General features: G+C 49.3%; 1 protein-coding gene across 1 annotated transcript in view; it reads right to left on the reverse strand.

Moving 5' to 3' along the window:
* Positions 1 to 735: 735 nt before the first annotated feature.
* Positions 736 to 14955, reverse strand: part of LTK (leukocyte receptor tyrosine kinase) — a 218358-nt gene continuing 204138 nt past the window's right edge. Inside the window, exons 25-29 of the mRNA XM_075331275.1 lie at positions 9536 to 9628; positions 9101 to 9202; positions 7849 to 7983; positions 4726 to 4816; positions 736 to 2486 (exon numbers count right to left, since the gene is read on the reverse strand). Of these exons, the coding sequence (XP_075187390.1) occupies positions 2100 to 2486; positions 4726 to 4816; positions 7849 to 7983; positions 9101 to 9202; positions 9536 to 9628 (808 nt within the window). The 3' untranslated portion in view covers positions 736 to 2099. The remainder of the gene's footprint in view (positions 2487 to 4725; positions 4817 to 7848; positions 7984 to 9100; positions 9203 to 9535; positions 9629 to 14955) is intronic.

Below are 14955 nucleotides of genomic sequence, written 5' to 3' on the forward strand. Positions count from 1 at the left end.
AAGACCTTGTGCTCTCTGTGTAAGTTGGATCCCAGACATAGGACCCCCACCTCATTAATAGGACCTTGTGCTCTCTGTGTAAATTGGATCCCAGACATTGGACCACCATCTCATTAATAGGACCTTGTGCTCTCTGTGTAAATTGGATCCCAGACATTGGACCACCATCTCATTAATAGGACCTTGTGCTCTCTGTGTAAATTGGATCCCAGACATTGGACCACCATCTTATTAATAAGACCTTGTGCTCTCTGTGTAAATTGGATCCCAGACATTGGACCACCATCTCATTAATAAGACTTTGTATTCTCCGTGAAAGTTGGATCCGAGACATTGGACCACCACCTCATTAATAGGACCTTGTGCTCTCTGTGTAAGTTGGATCCCAGACATAGGACCACCATCTCATTAATAAGACTTTGTGTTCTCCGTGTAAGTTGGATCCCAGACATAGGACCACCATCCCATTAATAAGACCTTGTGTTCTCCGTGTAAGGTGGATCCCAGACATTGGACCCCGATCTCATTAATGAGACCTTGTGCTCTCTGTGTACATTGGATTCCAGACATAGGACCCCCACCTATCAGGCACTTATAGAATATCGTGTGGATATACTATAAATGTTTAAAATACGGGAAACCTTTTCCCCAGTAATCAGCCCAACATGATGGTGAATCAGACAAACAAAACAATAATCCACATGTAAAGATAAATAACTTTATTATATTCTTTGCTAGGATAATTCTATCAATGTGATCAGCAGTCCATCCATACTACTGGGTTTCATCGCCACGTGTCTTCCCGTTGCTGCCAGTCTGTGGATTGAACCAATACTCATCCATTTCATCTACTGGTGACATTACAAGGAATCTGTCAGCACAAAACGACTGTGCAAACCTAGCACAGACGCTCGGTGCACCCTTGGCTTAAGCCAAGCAGTTCAGTGCATCTTCCCATCTACTTGTATTCCATCTATCACTGACCTTTTCTGAGCTGTCAATCAATGAAGAGGAGGTGATAAATAAGGTGTACTGAACTGTTTGGCCACACCAAGGGTGCACTCAAGCGACTGTGCTTGGTTTGAACGGTCATTTCATGCTGACAGATCCATTAACGAGGCTTTGGCACAACCTTAAAAATAAACAGCCAGGTCTCATCTGGAAATCCTATATCCTGAGCCCTGGCAAAACTAGAAACAAGAAAAATATTCACATCTATGCAAAGAAAATACAGCCTTGAAAATACTGAGTGGATTTCCCCGATCCTCTTCTGCTCTCTCCCAAGTTTATTGAGCTCAGAAGAAATACATATGGCAGCTAGTATGTAGTAATACCGGCTCCCGGCTAGTATGGCATTGACCGGATGAGAGAACAAGCAGACAGGAGTGAACAAAGTTCATAAAAAAATAGCTTTGCCTCCATAAGCGGCAGTGTGGATGCCAGAGGAGCAGTAACCAAGCCCTTGGTCAGAGCTTGCGTCTACTCCAGGTATCATGCTAAAAGTTCCTATAAGGATAAAAAGTTCCTCTACTTTTGTGCAGGTGGCAGCTGTGCAGAGATCATGACGTGACTTGCATATTTTACAGTGTCGGCAGGTTTGGGGTAACTTGTCCGGAGGGGTGTCATGTGTAGGGGTCAGATCTGACTTGAGGGAAGCACTACAGTCCTTAATGTCAACCTCTCTATGTTCCGTAACCCATTACAAATGCCCCTCTTCCCCCCCCCAGTAGGTACGGTCCCGAAAGCGAGACCCCCACCTATCAGACATTTATAGGAAATTTTCTGTACAATTAAACCATTCATATCACCATTAGCCCCAAATAATGAGAATAAAAATATATATATATATATATAATATGAGACGTGAGGTCAAGGTCCAGTCTACTGGCCTCCGCTATAGTTTTGGCAACTCTTTACAAATGTATTTCACAGTGATCGCTGGGAATGTTTCTTCTTCCATCCAACATGTGTGAACGTGGTTTAAGGGTGCAATGAGTTTTCTTTGGAAATGCTGAAAATAATCTAACAAGTCCCACAGTCCCAATTTTCAAACCTGAGTCTTCACATCCCAGCAGGTCTACTAGGACGGTGAAAGCAAGTCAGCAGGTGCTTTCCATTACCCAGGAACCGTATGTTGGGTTCCAAAGATCTTTAGATTTGTTTTTTAGTTTGTGGGACATTTGGGGTTTTGTCTCTGTTGTTGTGTTTGGGTTTGGCTGGACCCATGAACCTTCTGGGGTTTCTGTAACACATGGTAGGCCTGGTGGTGAGATGTTCCAGCCCACGAGGTTTTCAACCTTTAACTCCTGAGGAAGATCTCCCAGTTTGTTTTCCAAGGTCTGCATGTCCAACAAAGGAGGAAGGGACGTGTTTCCCACTATGGGCGACATACCGTTACAGCCGCTTGGTCGCATTATTGTGCTCCCCTCATCTTCTGGAGGTGGCCCACTTTCTACAGGGAGCTCTGTATTGATAACATCAGGATCCTGAAATATAGGAACACTGGTGATTAGATCTCCTAATCCAACCCCCCAAAAAATCTGTCTGCACCAGAGGTCACATGGCAGAAACTGCATGAGAAGTGAGGCATGTTTTATTTTATTTTGAAAAATAGACCAGCGTGGTGCAAAATAAATAAAGATAATAACATATACGCCCCCAGTGACTGGCTGCAGTGGTCATGTAATGACCTAGTTTGAAGAGAAGGAGAGGAGACCGGTATTGGCACACTGGTATTGGCACACCGCTAGGGGCACATTGGTATTGGCACACTGGTAGGCGCACACCGATAGGGGTACATTGGTATTAGCACACTAGTAGGAGCACACTGGTAGGGACACATTGGTATTGGCACATTGGTAGGGACACACCGGTACTGGCACACTGGTAGGAGCACACCGATATTGGCAAACTGGTATTGGCACATTGGTAGGAGCACACTGGTAGGGACACATTAGTAGGAGCACACTAGTATGAGTACATTGGTATTGGCACACTGGTAGGGGCACACTGGTAGGAGCACACTGGTATGAGCACATTGGTAGGGACACATTGGTATTGGCACACTGGAAGGGGCACAAAGGCAGTGGAATAAAAAAAGCCACAAGGGATAGGTGGAGAGTATGTGATCTTTTTTATTTTTACAACACACTGGGAAAGTTTTAGGAACAAAAAAAATGCATAAGATATGCAAGAAATATAGCAGCAAATGGTGGGGTCCGACTCCCTAAACCTTTGTCGATCATGTGATTAATATGCTCAATCTCTTTTATTATTTATCAGACACAGTGCCGAACATTTTGTAGTTGCTATCACTGGTACTGCAACTCAGCCCAAATGACTGCAGACAGAGGGGGAAGACTTGAGAGAGGGGGCAGACTGGAGAGAGAGGGGGTAGACTGCAGAGAGAGGGGGCAGACTGGAGAGAGAGGGGGCAGACTGGAGAGAGAGGGGGCAGACTGGAGAGAGAGGGGGCAGACTGGAGAGAGAGGGGGCAGACTGCAGAGAGAGAGAGGGGGCAGACTGCAGAGAGAGGGGGCAGACTGCAGAGAGAGAGGGGGCAGACTGCAGAGAGAGGGGGCAGACTGCAGAGAGAGGGGGCAGACTGCAGAGAGAGGGGGCAGACTGCAGAGAGAGGGGGCAGACTGCAGAGAGAGGGGGCAGACTGCAGAGAGAGGGGGCAGACTGCAGAGAGAGGGGGCAGACTAGAGAGAGAGGGGGCAGACTAGAGAGAGAGGGGGCAGACTAGAGAGAGAGGGGGCAGACTAGAGAGAGAGGGGGTAGACTGCAGAGAGAGGGGGCAGACTGCAGAGAGAGGGGGCAGACTGCAGAGAGAGGGGGAAGACTGCAGAGAGAGGGGGCAGACTGCAGAGAGAGGGGGCAGACTAGAGAGAGAGGGGGCAGACTAGAGAGAGAGGGGGCAGACTAGAGAGAGAGGGGGCAGACTAGAGAGAGAGGGGGCAGACTAGAGAGAGAGGGGGCAGACTAGAGAGAGAGGGGGCAGACTGCAGAGAGAGGGGGCAGACTGCAGAGAGAGGGGGCAGACTGCAGAGAGAGGGGGCAGACTGGAGAGAGAGGGGGCAGACTGGAGAGAGAGGGGGCAGACTAGAGAGAGAGGGGGCAGACTAGAGAGAGAGGGGGTAGACTGCAGAGAGAGGGGGCAGACTGCAGAGAGAGGGGGCAGACTGCAGAGAGAGGGGGCAGACTGCAGAGAGAGGGGGCAGACTGCAGAGAGAGGGGGAAGACTAGAGAGAGAGGGGGCAGACTAGAGAGAGAGGGGGCAGACTAGAGAGAGAGGGGCAGACTAGAGAGAGAGAGGGCAGACTAGAGAGAGAGGGGGCAGACTAGAGAGAGAGGGGGCAGACTAGAGAGAGAGGGGGCAGACTGCAGAGAGAGGGGGCAGACTGCAGAGAGAGGGGGCAGACTGGGGAGAGAGGGGGCAGACTAGAGAGAGAGGGGGCAGACTAGAGAGAGAGGGGGCAGACTGCAGAGAGAGGGGGCAGACTGTAGAGAGAGGGGTCAGACTGGAGAGAGAGAGGGGCAGACTGGAAGGTCCCATTCTCCCTACTATGGTACGGGCATTTGCACCACTTTTATTTTGCATGGGTTTTGATACATCCTCTACATATAAGTGGATATCAGATGTCAAAATAAAATGTTGCTGGCCCTGAAAGCACACAAGAGAGATTGTTTCCTGACAAACTGGCTGCTTGATGGATTTTGTACCTGCGTGCAGTAGCTTATTCTCTCCAGGATGGTGGAGAAGTTGGGCCGGTGATCTGGTGTGTGCTGCCAGCACTGCGTCATTATCCGATAGCTGAAATAAGAAGGAAATGCAGATATTGACAACCATGGTCCAATTCTATCAGCTGTGCTGGGATTCGTACTATTTAAAAGGGAACGTGACAGCGAGTATATGCTGCCGAAACTGGTGCAGCATGTATCAGACACTGGCCATATAAACTCAGCCAGGTATGTCTGACTCTGGAACGCTGCGGCGGTTCAGAGAAAAACATACTTGGATTAGCTGCCATGGGTCCTGACCACGATGTAGACTAGTCAGATAGATGGGTCCCGGCGGTGTCTTCAGGCCCATTGCCCTAGACCAGTGATGGCGAACCTATGGCACGCATGCCAGCCGGGGCATGCAGAGCCCTTTCTGCCGGCACGCGCGCTGTCGCCTCAATCAGTCACTTTGAGCTGCCAGTGTGATCGCGCCAGCAGTTTAAAGTTGTGTTGGAGTAGAGGAGACATTTCTCCTCGCTCTCTGACACTCCTCTCCAAGGCCGCAGGACTGTTGCCTAGGAGACATCGGGAGCGTCAGTAAGCGGCGCCGGCGTAATGACGCTTGTGGTCACACGGGAACTGAGGATCCAGCGGCATGCAGCAGTGGAGCGGGTGTTGTAAGGTGAGTATGTTTTTCTTTTTTGTTTTGTTTTTTTTTTTAACCTGTGTGAGGCTGTAACGGGGTGAGTTCCCTCATGGGGCAAAACAGGGACAGCATGGGGGAAACATGCCAGGGGGGAAAGTGCCAGGATGGGGGAAAACATGCCAGGGGGGGAAAGTGCCAGCGTGGGGGAAAACATTCCAGGGGGGAAAAGTGCCAACATGGGGGAAAACATAACAGGGGGGAAGGTGCCAGCGTGGGGGAAAACATGCCAGGGGGGAAAGTGCCAGCATGGGGGAAAACATGTCAGGGGGAAAACATGCCAGGGGGGGGAAAGTGCCAGCGTGGGGGAAAACATTCCAGGGGGGAAAAGTGCCAACATGGGGGAAAACATAACAGGGGGAAGGTGCCAGCGTGGGGGAAAACATGCCAGGGGGGAAAAGTGCCAGCACGGGGGAAAACATGCCAGGGAAGGGAAAGTGCCAGTGTAGGGCAAAACATGGTGGGGGGGGGGGGAGGACTGCCTGCTTGGGGGAAAACATGCCAGGGGGGAAAGAGCCAGTGTGGGGCAAAACATGCCAGGGGGAGGGGGGAAGTGCCAGCATGGGGGGAAAACATGCCAGGAAGGGGGGGGGGGGGGGAGTGCCAGCATGGAGCAAAACATGCCAGGGGGAAAGTGCCAACGTGGGGGAAAAAATGCCAGGATGAGGTGCATGCCAGGATGAGATACGTGCCAGGATGAGGTGCATGCCAGGATGAGATACGTGCCAGGATGAGGTGCATGCCAGGATGTGGAAACTGCCAGGATGAGGTGCTTGCCAGGATGAGGTACATGCCAGGATGAGGTACATGCCAGGATGAGGAAACTGCCAGGATGAGGTACATGCCAGGATGAGGTACATGCCAGGATTGGGAAACTGCCAGGATGAGGTACATGCCAAGATGAGGTACATGCCAGGATGGGGAAACTGAAAGGATAAGGTACATGCCAGAATAAAGTTTATACCAAGAGGAGGTACCTGCCAGGATGGGGAAACTGCCAGGATGGAGTAAGATATCAGGATGGGGAAAATATCAGGATGGAGGAACATGCCAGGGTGGGGTACATTTACTAGGATGAGGGAACATGCATGGATGGGGTATATTTACTAGGATGGGATAACATGCCAGGATGAGGTACATACAAGGATGGGGAGACATGCCAGGATGGGGTACATTTACCAGGATGAAGTAGATACCAGGATGGGGTACATTTACCAGAATGGGGGAACATTTACCAGGATGGGGCTACATGCCAGGATGGGGGAACATTTACCAGGATGGAGAACATTTACCAAGATGGGGTACATTTATCAGGATGGGGGAACATGTCAGGATGGGGGAACATTTACCAGGATCGGGGTACATGTCAGGATGGGGGAACATTTACCAGGATGGAGGACATTTACCAGAATGGGTCCATGATGGGGACAAATATACCAGAATGTAGGAAATATGTATGAGGATGGGGGACATGTTTACCAGGAAGTGGCCCAGAAAGGGGGACATAACTACATAATGAAGGGGGAGGGGAGCAACTCGTTTGTCTTTATGGGATTTTGAGATTTCAGACTTTGAAATGTAAATGTAGATTTCAGGGTGACATCTGATTGCATTCCAGGCTAAAATCTCTATCTAATATTCTGCATTTTTTTCCATAAAGATTAATCCAACTGCTGTGTCTGGAAAGGGCTCAGCTTCAATGTGTGGTAAGCATGCATGAGCGTGATGCCCCTGCTGAAGAGAAGAGAAGACTGCAAAGGTAAGGTTACAATCAATTATTTATTTACATACCATAATAGAATTGGTTAAATTGCTCTGTTGGAACTTTAGAAAAAAAATTGGGTTTAGGGCTACAGTTTGGGCACTCGGCCTGTGAAAGGTTCACCATGACTGCCCTAGACTGACATCTCAAGTAGGCAGCGACCTGCCAGTCATTGTCGGCGGGCAGGCAGAAGCTGCTGGCTCCTCAGTCTCCAGCGAGTGTGGATCGGTCCCCGGCGACTCAAACATACCTAGCTCAGATCATTCAGCCAGTGCCTGATGTATGCTGCCCATGGTTTAGGCAGCATGTAACAGCTGTCAGGTTCCCTTTAAGCAAAGCCACCATTTGTTTTTTAACCCTCAGAATAAATGAACGTGTCTATAAGCTGCTTAGTAAATACGGATCGTTTTGCTGCGCTAAAGTCTACCATGTCTCATTCATATTGCAATATAAATTTAAAAAAAAATGACAACCCGATTTGCTAGTAAACCAAAATCTTTGAGATCCAATGAAACTACAGCACATCCACGTGGAAGCCATTTCCAGAACTAGTGGTCCGTGGGACCTTCCAAAAACAAGAGCTATAGTCCGGTCTTAGCTTCACAGATAGATGAATGGGGTCTGATATAGCCTATTATTTCCACAAGACATAACTCACACAGGTCCAGGACAGCTTTTCGGAGGATCCATGCGCCCACCACTTGTAACAAACTCCAGAACCTCTTGATTAGTTTTACATGGGTATGGCATGTAACCTAATGAGAAGATCTCCCACAGCAACACGCCAAAGGACCTACAAAAATATAGAAGGATGTGAAAGGCTAAAGGCCTTATATTATTACTTGAATAATTTTAAAGGAGAACTGTCACCAGGTCAGAAGCGTCCAGTTTCTACTTTCATATTGTTCCCTCTTCTCCTCGGAGTATTTTTATGATTTTTTTTTTCTTAAATCCGTGAAACAGTTCCAGAGATATGGGCCTTTTTATTTACTGCTGCTTTTTATCATCTTTACTAAGAGAGAATGTCATAGGCTCCTCTGGGGCGTGTCTCGCATGCTCCTCAGGGGCGTGTCTTTAGGCTGCTCTGAATTATCACCCTGTAAGGAGTGCTCCATTAGTAAAGGCCTGAAAAATTACCACCAAACAAAAAGTGCCCTTATCTCTGCAACCATATGGAGGATTTAAAAAAAAAAAAAACAACTCAGGGAAGCAACGGATATAAAATAACAAAAAATTGGCGGTTTAATTATTGGATGGTAACAAATCTCCTGCCATCGGTAATCCTGCTATGACTGCATAAGGATTATGGTGTATTGTATGACACATTATTGTGTAATAAATCAATATACACCACGAGTTAAATTTGTGCAGGGTACTATATTTTTGTACCATTCCTTTGTTTTTTTGTTTTCTGTAGTTGTGTTTTGCATTCATTATCTGGGTCAGGAATTTAATTGGAATATATACCTACTGATATCTTATTAGACCCTAACTATTTTTGGGACGGTTCCCCCCTTTTTCCCCCCCTGTGTCATCTTCCCTATTTAGGGTGAGGAAAAGGGATAGTCAATGAGGAATGTCGGCGCCCGTAAACTTAGGGTGTCATACCCTCCGTTGATAGGTAGGGACACCCTTTCTACCTAGGGTCATCAGGCCCCCCCCCTTTTGTCCGTTTATTCAATTTGTTGTAAGGGTTTCACCTGACCCATTTTGTTATGTGTTATTGTTCTTGTGTCTATTGGGAATATTTTACGATTTAATAATAAACTTGTATTTAAATAGGGGTTTTGAGGTTATTGTTAGACTGAATAAGTACTCTACCCGCAATTATCTTCTTCTTGTTAATTTGGTTTAAAGATTATGGCAAAAAAAACCCTCAAAAACCTGAAAACTCCTAATAATTATATTACCATGTATCAGTTTTAGAAGTGAAGATTCCCTCTAGGAAAGCCTCAGGGGGCATCCACTTTACAGGCAGCATAGCTCTCCCTCCTTTACGGTAATAGCTCGCTCTGGAAAACAAAATGTAATAATATATATAACAAATAAATCAGAGCACTACGCACCTGACACCAGTATAACATGTATAGCAAGGAAACCACAGCATCTTTCCCATCTTCCTGGCCCCAGTATAAACCAGTAATGATAAAATGGTCCAGGAGTATAAGATCATCATTGCATCCAGTGGAGAAAACCCTTTCCATTACTGATAATTTACTTGTACCGAAAAAGTAAAAATATATTTATATAGCACTCATGCCAGGTCTCCTCTCAATGACAGCAGCATAGGACAAAGGGGGAGACACTGAGTGCGGGGTTTCCTAAGAAAACATTATAGCACTTACCGGTAAATGTCTCGAGCCATTCCAAAGTCGCCAATTTTGGCCACACGTCCTGTACCGGAGAAGGTCAGAAGGCAATTTCTTGCCGCAATATCCCTAGTGGATGAAGGTGCTGATATGGATAAACAAATTCCTTATTGAACTTATTACATTTTCCCTTACAATTCTAAACAATATACGTTTAAGATGGAAAGGACAATTGCAAAACTCCTCTATAGCTAAGGACCTTAAAGGGGTAATCTTAAATTATTAAATTGCTTTAATTGACAGCATGAAAATAAGCTAGTTTGCAATTGACTTGTTTTCCTATTTGTTGTAATTTCTCCTGCAATGAAGGGAATTTTGTTTACTTACCGTAAATTCCTTTTCTTCTAGCTCTAATTGGGAGACCCAGACAATTGGGTTGTATAGGCTATGCCTCCGGAGGCCGCACAAAGTATTACACTCAAAAGTGTTAAGCCCCTCCCCTTCTGCCTATACACCCCCCGTGCTCCCACGGGCTCCTCAGTTTTCGTGCAAAAGCAAGAAGGAGGAAAAAGAATTATAAACTGGTTTAAAGTAACTTCAATCCGAAGGAATATCGGAGAACTGAAACCATTCAACATGAACAACATGTGTACACACAAAAAAACAGGGGCGGGTGCTGGATCTCCCAATTAGAGCTAGAAGAAAAGGAATTTACGGTAAGTAAACAAAATTCCCTTCTTCTTTGTCGCTCTATTGGGAGACCCAGACAATTGGGACGTCCAAAAGCAGTCCCTGGGTGGGTAAAATAATACCTCGTAAGAGAGCCGTAAAACGGCCTCTTCCTACAGGTGGGCAACCGCCGCCTGAAGGACTCGTCTACCTAGGCTGGCATCCGCCGAAGCATAGGTATGCACTTGATAGTGCTTCGTGAAAGTGTGCAGACTCGACCAGGTAGCCGCCTGACACACCTGCTGAGCCGTAGCCTGGTGCCTCAAAGCCCAGGACGCGCCCACGGCTCTGGTAGAATGGGCCTTCAGCCCTGAGGGAACCGGAAGCCCAGCCGAACGGTAAGCTTCGATAATTGGCTCCTTGATCCACCGAGCCAGGGTTGATTTGGAAGCCTGTGACCCTTTACGCTGGCCAGCGACAAGGACAAAGAGTGCATCCGAGCGGCGCAGGGGCGCCGTACGAGAAATGTAGATTCTGAGTGCTCTCACCAGATCTAACAAGTGCAAATCCTTTTCACATTGGTGAACTGGATGAGGACAAAAAGAAGGTAAGGAGATATCCTGATTGAGATGAAAGGGGGATACCACCTTAGGGAGAAATTCTGGAACCGGACGCAGAACCACCTTGTCCTGGTGAAACACCAGGAAAGGGGTTTTGCATGAAAGCGCTGCTAGCTCAGACACTCTCCGAAGTGAAGTGACTGCTACTAGAAAAACCACTTTCTGCGAAAGGCGTGAGAGAGAAATATCCCTCATTGGCTCGAATGGTGGTTTCTGAAGAGCCACCAGCACCCTGTTCAGATCCCAGGGTTCTAACGGCCGCTTGTAAGGAGGGACGATGTGACAAACCCCCTGCAGGAACGTGCGTACCTGTGGAAGTCTGGCTAGGCGCTTCTGGAAAAACACAGAGAGCGCTGAGACTTGTCCCTTAAGAGAGCCGAGCGACAAACCCTTTTCCAGTCCAGATTGAAGGAAGGACAGAAAAGTGGGCAAGGCAAAAGGCCAGGGAGAAATACCCTGAGCAGAACACCACGACAGGAAAATTTTCCACGTCCTGTGGTAGATTTTAGCGGACGTTGGTTTCCTAGCTTGTCTCATAGTGGCAATGACGTCTTGAGATAACCCTGAAGACGCTAGGATCCAGGACTCAATGGCCACACAGTCAGGTTGAGGGCCGCAGAATTCAGATGGAAAAACGGCCCTTGAGATAGCAAGTCTGGTCGGTCTGGTAGTGCCCACGGTTGTCCGACCGTGAGATGCCACAGTTCCGGGTACCACGACCGCCTCGGCCAGTCTGGAGCGACGAGGATGACGCGGCGGCAGTCGGCCCTGATCTTGCGTAACACTCTGGGCAACAGTGCCAGAGGAGGAAACACATAAGGGAGCTGAAACTGCGACCAATCCTGAACTAAGGCGTCTGCCGCCAGAGCTCTGGGATCTTGAGACCGTGCCATGAACATTGGTACCTTGTTGTTGTGCCGGGACGTCATGAGGTCGACGTCCGGCACCCCCCAGCGGCAACAGATCTCCTGAAACACGTCCGGGTGAAGGGACCATTCCCCTGCGTCCATGCCCTGGCGACTGAGATAATCTGCTTCCCAGTTTTCCACGCCTGGGATGTGAACTGCGGATATGGTGGAGGCCGTGGCTTCCACCCACATCAAAATCCGCCGGACTTCCTGGAAGGCTTGCCGGCTGCGTGTGCCGCCTTGGTGGTTCATGTATGCCACCGCTGTGGAGTTGTCCGACTGAATTCGGATCTGCTTGCCCTTCAGCCACTGCTGGAACGCTTTCAGGGCAAGATACACTGCCCGTATTTCCAGAACATTGATCTGAAGCGAGGACTCTTGCTGGGTCCACGTACCCTGAGCCCTGTGGTGGAGAAAAACCGCTCCCCACCCTGACAGACTCGCGTCCGTCGTGACTACTTCCCAGGATGGGGGTAGGAAGGATTTCCCCTTCGATAATGAAGTGGGAAGGAGCCACCACCGAAGGGAAGCTTTGGTCGCCTGAGAGAGGGAGACGGTCCTGTCGAGGGACGTCGGCTTCCTGTCCCATTTGCGTAAGATGTCCCATTGAAGGGGACGCAGGTGAAACTGCGCGAAAGGGACTGCCTCCATTGCTGCCACCATCTTCCCCAGGAAGTGCATGAGGCGCCTCAAGGGGTGTGACTGGCCTTGAAGGAGAGATTGTACCCCTTTCTGTAGTGACTGCTGCTTGATCAGCGGAAGCTTCACTATCGCTGAGAGGGTATGAAACTCCATGCCAAGATATGTCAGCGATTGAGCCGGTGTCAGATTTGACTTTGGAAAATTGATGATCCACCCGAAACCCTGGAGAGTCTCCAGGGTAGCGTCGAGGCTGCGTTGGCATGCCTCTTGAGAGGGTGCCTTGATCAGCAGATCGTCCAAGTACGGGATCACCGAGTGACCCTGCGAGTGTAGGAGCGCTACTACAGTAGCCATAACCTTGGTAAAAACCCGTGGGGCTGTTGCCAGGCCGAACGGCAGTGCCACGAACTGCAGGTGTTCGTTTCCTATGGCGAAGCGCAAGAAGCGCTGGTGCTCTGGAGCAATCGGTACGTGGAGATAAGCATCTTTGATATCGATCGATGCAAGGAAATCTCCTTGGGACATTGAGGCGATGACGGAGCGGAGGGATTCCATCTTGAACCGTCGGGTTTTTACGTGTTTGTTGAGCAGTTTCAGGTCCAGGACCGGGCGGAAAGACCCGTCCTTCTTTGGGACCACAAACAAGTTGGAGTAAAAACCGTGGCTCTGTTGCTGAAGAGGAACAGGGACCACCACTCCTTCTGCCTTCAGAGTGCCCAGCGCCTGCAGAAGAGCCTCGGCTCGCTCGGGAGGCGGGGATGACCTGAAGAATCGAGTCGGGGGACGAGAGGTGAACTCTATCTTGTAACCGTGAGACAGAATGTCTCTCACCCAGCGGTCTTTTATTTGTGGCAGCCAGGTGTCGCAAAAGCGGGAGAGCCTGCCACCGACCGATGATGCTACTAGAGGAGGTCGAAAGTCATGAGGAAGCCGCTTTGTTAGCGGCGCCTCCAGTGGTCTTTTTAGGACGTGACTTAGACCGCCATGCATCAGAGTTCCCTTGTTCTTTCTGAGACCTTTTGGATGAGGAGAATTGGGACCTGCCCGCGCCCCGAAAGGACCGAAACCTCGACTGCACTCTCCTCTGTTGGGGTATGTTCTGTTTGGGCTGGGGTAAGGATGTATCCTTTCCCTTGGATTGTTTGATGATTTCATCCAGACGCTCGCCAAACAGCCTGTCGCCAGAAATTGGCAAACTGGTTAAGCGCTTTTTGGAAGCAGAATCTGCCTTCCATTCCCGTAGCCACAAGGCCCTGCGGAGTACCACCGAATTGGCGGCCGCAACCGCCGTACGGCTCGCAGAGTCCAGGACCGCATTAATAGCGTAAGACGCAATTGCCGAGGTCTGGGTGGTAATGGATGCCACTTGTGGCGCGGCCGTGCATGTGGCTGCTTCAATTTGCGCTTGACCTGCTGAGATAGCTTGTAGCGCCCAAACGGCTGCGAATGCTGGGGCAAAAGAAGCTCCGATAGCTTCATAGATGGATTTCAACCAGAGCTCCATCTGCCTGTCAGTGGCATCTTTGAGCGAGGCCCCATCTTCCACTGCAAGTATGGATCTAGCCGCCAGTCTGGAGATTGGAGGGTCCACTTTGGGACACTGAGTCCAACCTTTAACCACGTCAGGGGGAAAAGGATAACGTGTATCCTTAAGGCGCTTAGAAAAACGCTTATCTGGACAAGCATGGTGATTCTGGACTGCCTCTCTGAAATCAGAGTGGTCTAGAAACATACTCGGTGTGCGCTTGGGGAACCTGAAACGGAATTTCTCCTGCTGAGACGCTGACTCCTCCGCCGGAGGAGCTGAGGGAGAAATATCCAGCATTTGATTGATGGACGCAATAAGATCGTTCACTATGGCGTCCCCGTCTGGAGTATTAAGATTGAGAGCGCCCTCAGGATCAGAATCCTGATCAGCTGTCTCCGCATCATCAACCAGAGATTCCCCCCGCTGAGACCCTAAACAATATGATGTCGAGGGAAATTCTAAGCGAGCCCGCTTATTCGGTCTGGGGCTGGGGTCTAAGTCATAACCCTCAGCCTGGGATGTATGAGATACCCCGGGAGGACATTGTTGGACCAACTGAGGGGGGTCAGGGAACAATGATTCAACAGAGTCCCTTTGCTGAGATACCGGCCTGGACTGCAAGGCTTCTAGTATCTTAGCCATAGTCTCAGAGAGTTTTGCAAACTCAGTCCCCGTCACCTGGACAGTGTCAACAGGTGGCTCCCCCTGAGTCCCTCTTAGCAGAGGCTCTGGCTGAAGAAGTGTCACAGGGGCCGAACAGTGCACACAATGAGGGTCAGTGGAACCTGCCGGTAGCGGGGTCTTACATGCGGCGCAGGCAGCATAATAAGCCTGTGTTTTGGCACCCCTGCCTTTTGTGGGCGCCATGCTATTGTTTTCCCTGAGTAACACAATAGGGTATATAGCCAGAATGAACTGTGCTCATACAGTGTAGAGTATATACTATAAACAAATAATGTATCAATACACTACAGCACCATGGGGCTAGCACCACAGGTGCTGCTTACCAGCCGCCTAAAGCGGTTGTGAGGCCACCAGAGACCGTGTCTGGGTCTCCCAGAGTTTGTCCCTCTCTGCAGCGTCGGAGGA

The sequence above is a fragment of the Anomaloglossus baeobatrachus genome, chromosome 12 (assembly GCF_048569485.1).
Source record: "Anomaloglossus baeobatrachus isolate aAnoBae1 chromosome 12, aAnoBae1.hap1, whole genome shotgun sequence".
NCBI classification, from domain to species: Eukaryota; Metazoa; Chordata; class Amphibia; order Anura; family Aromobatidae; genus Anomaloglossus; species Anomaloglossus baeobatrachus.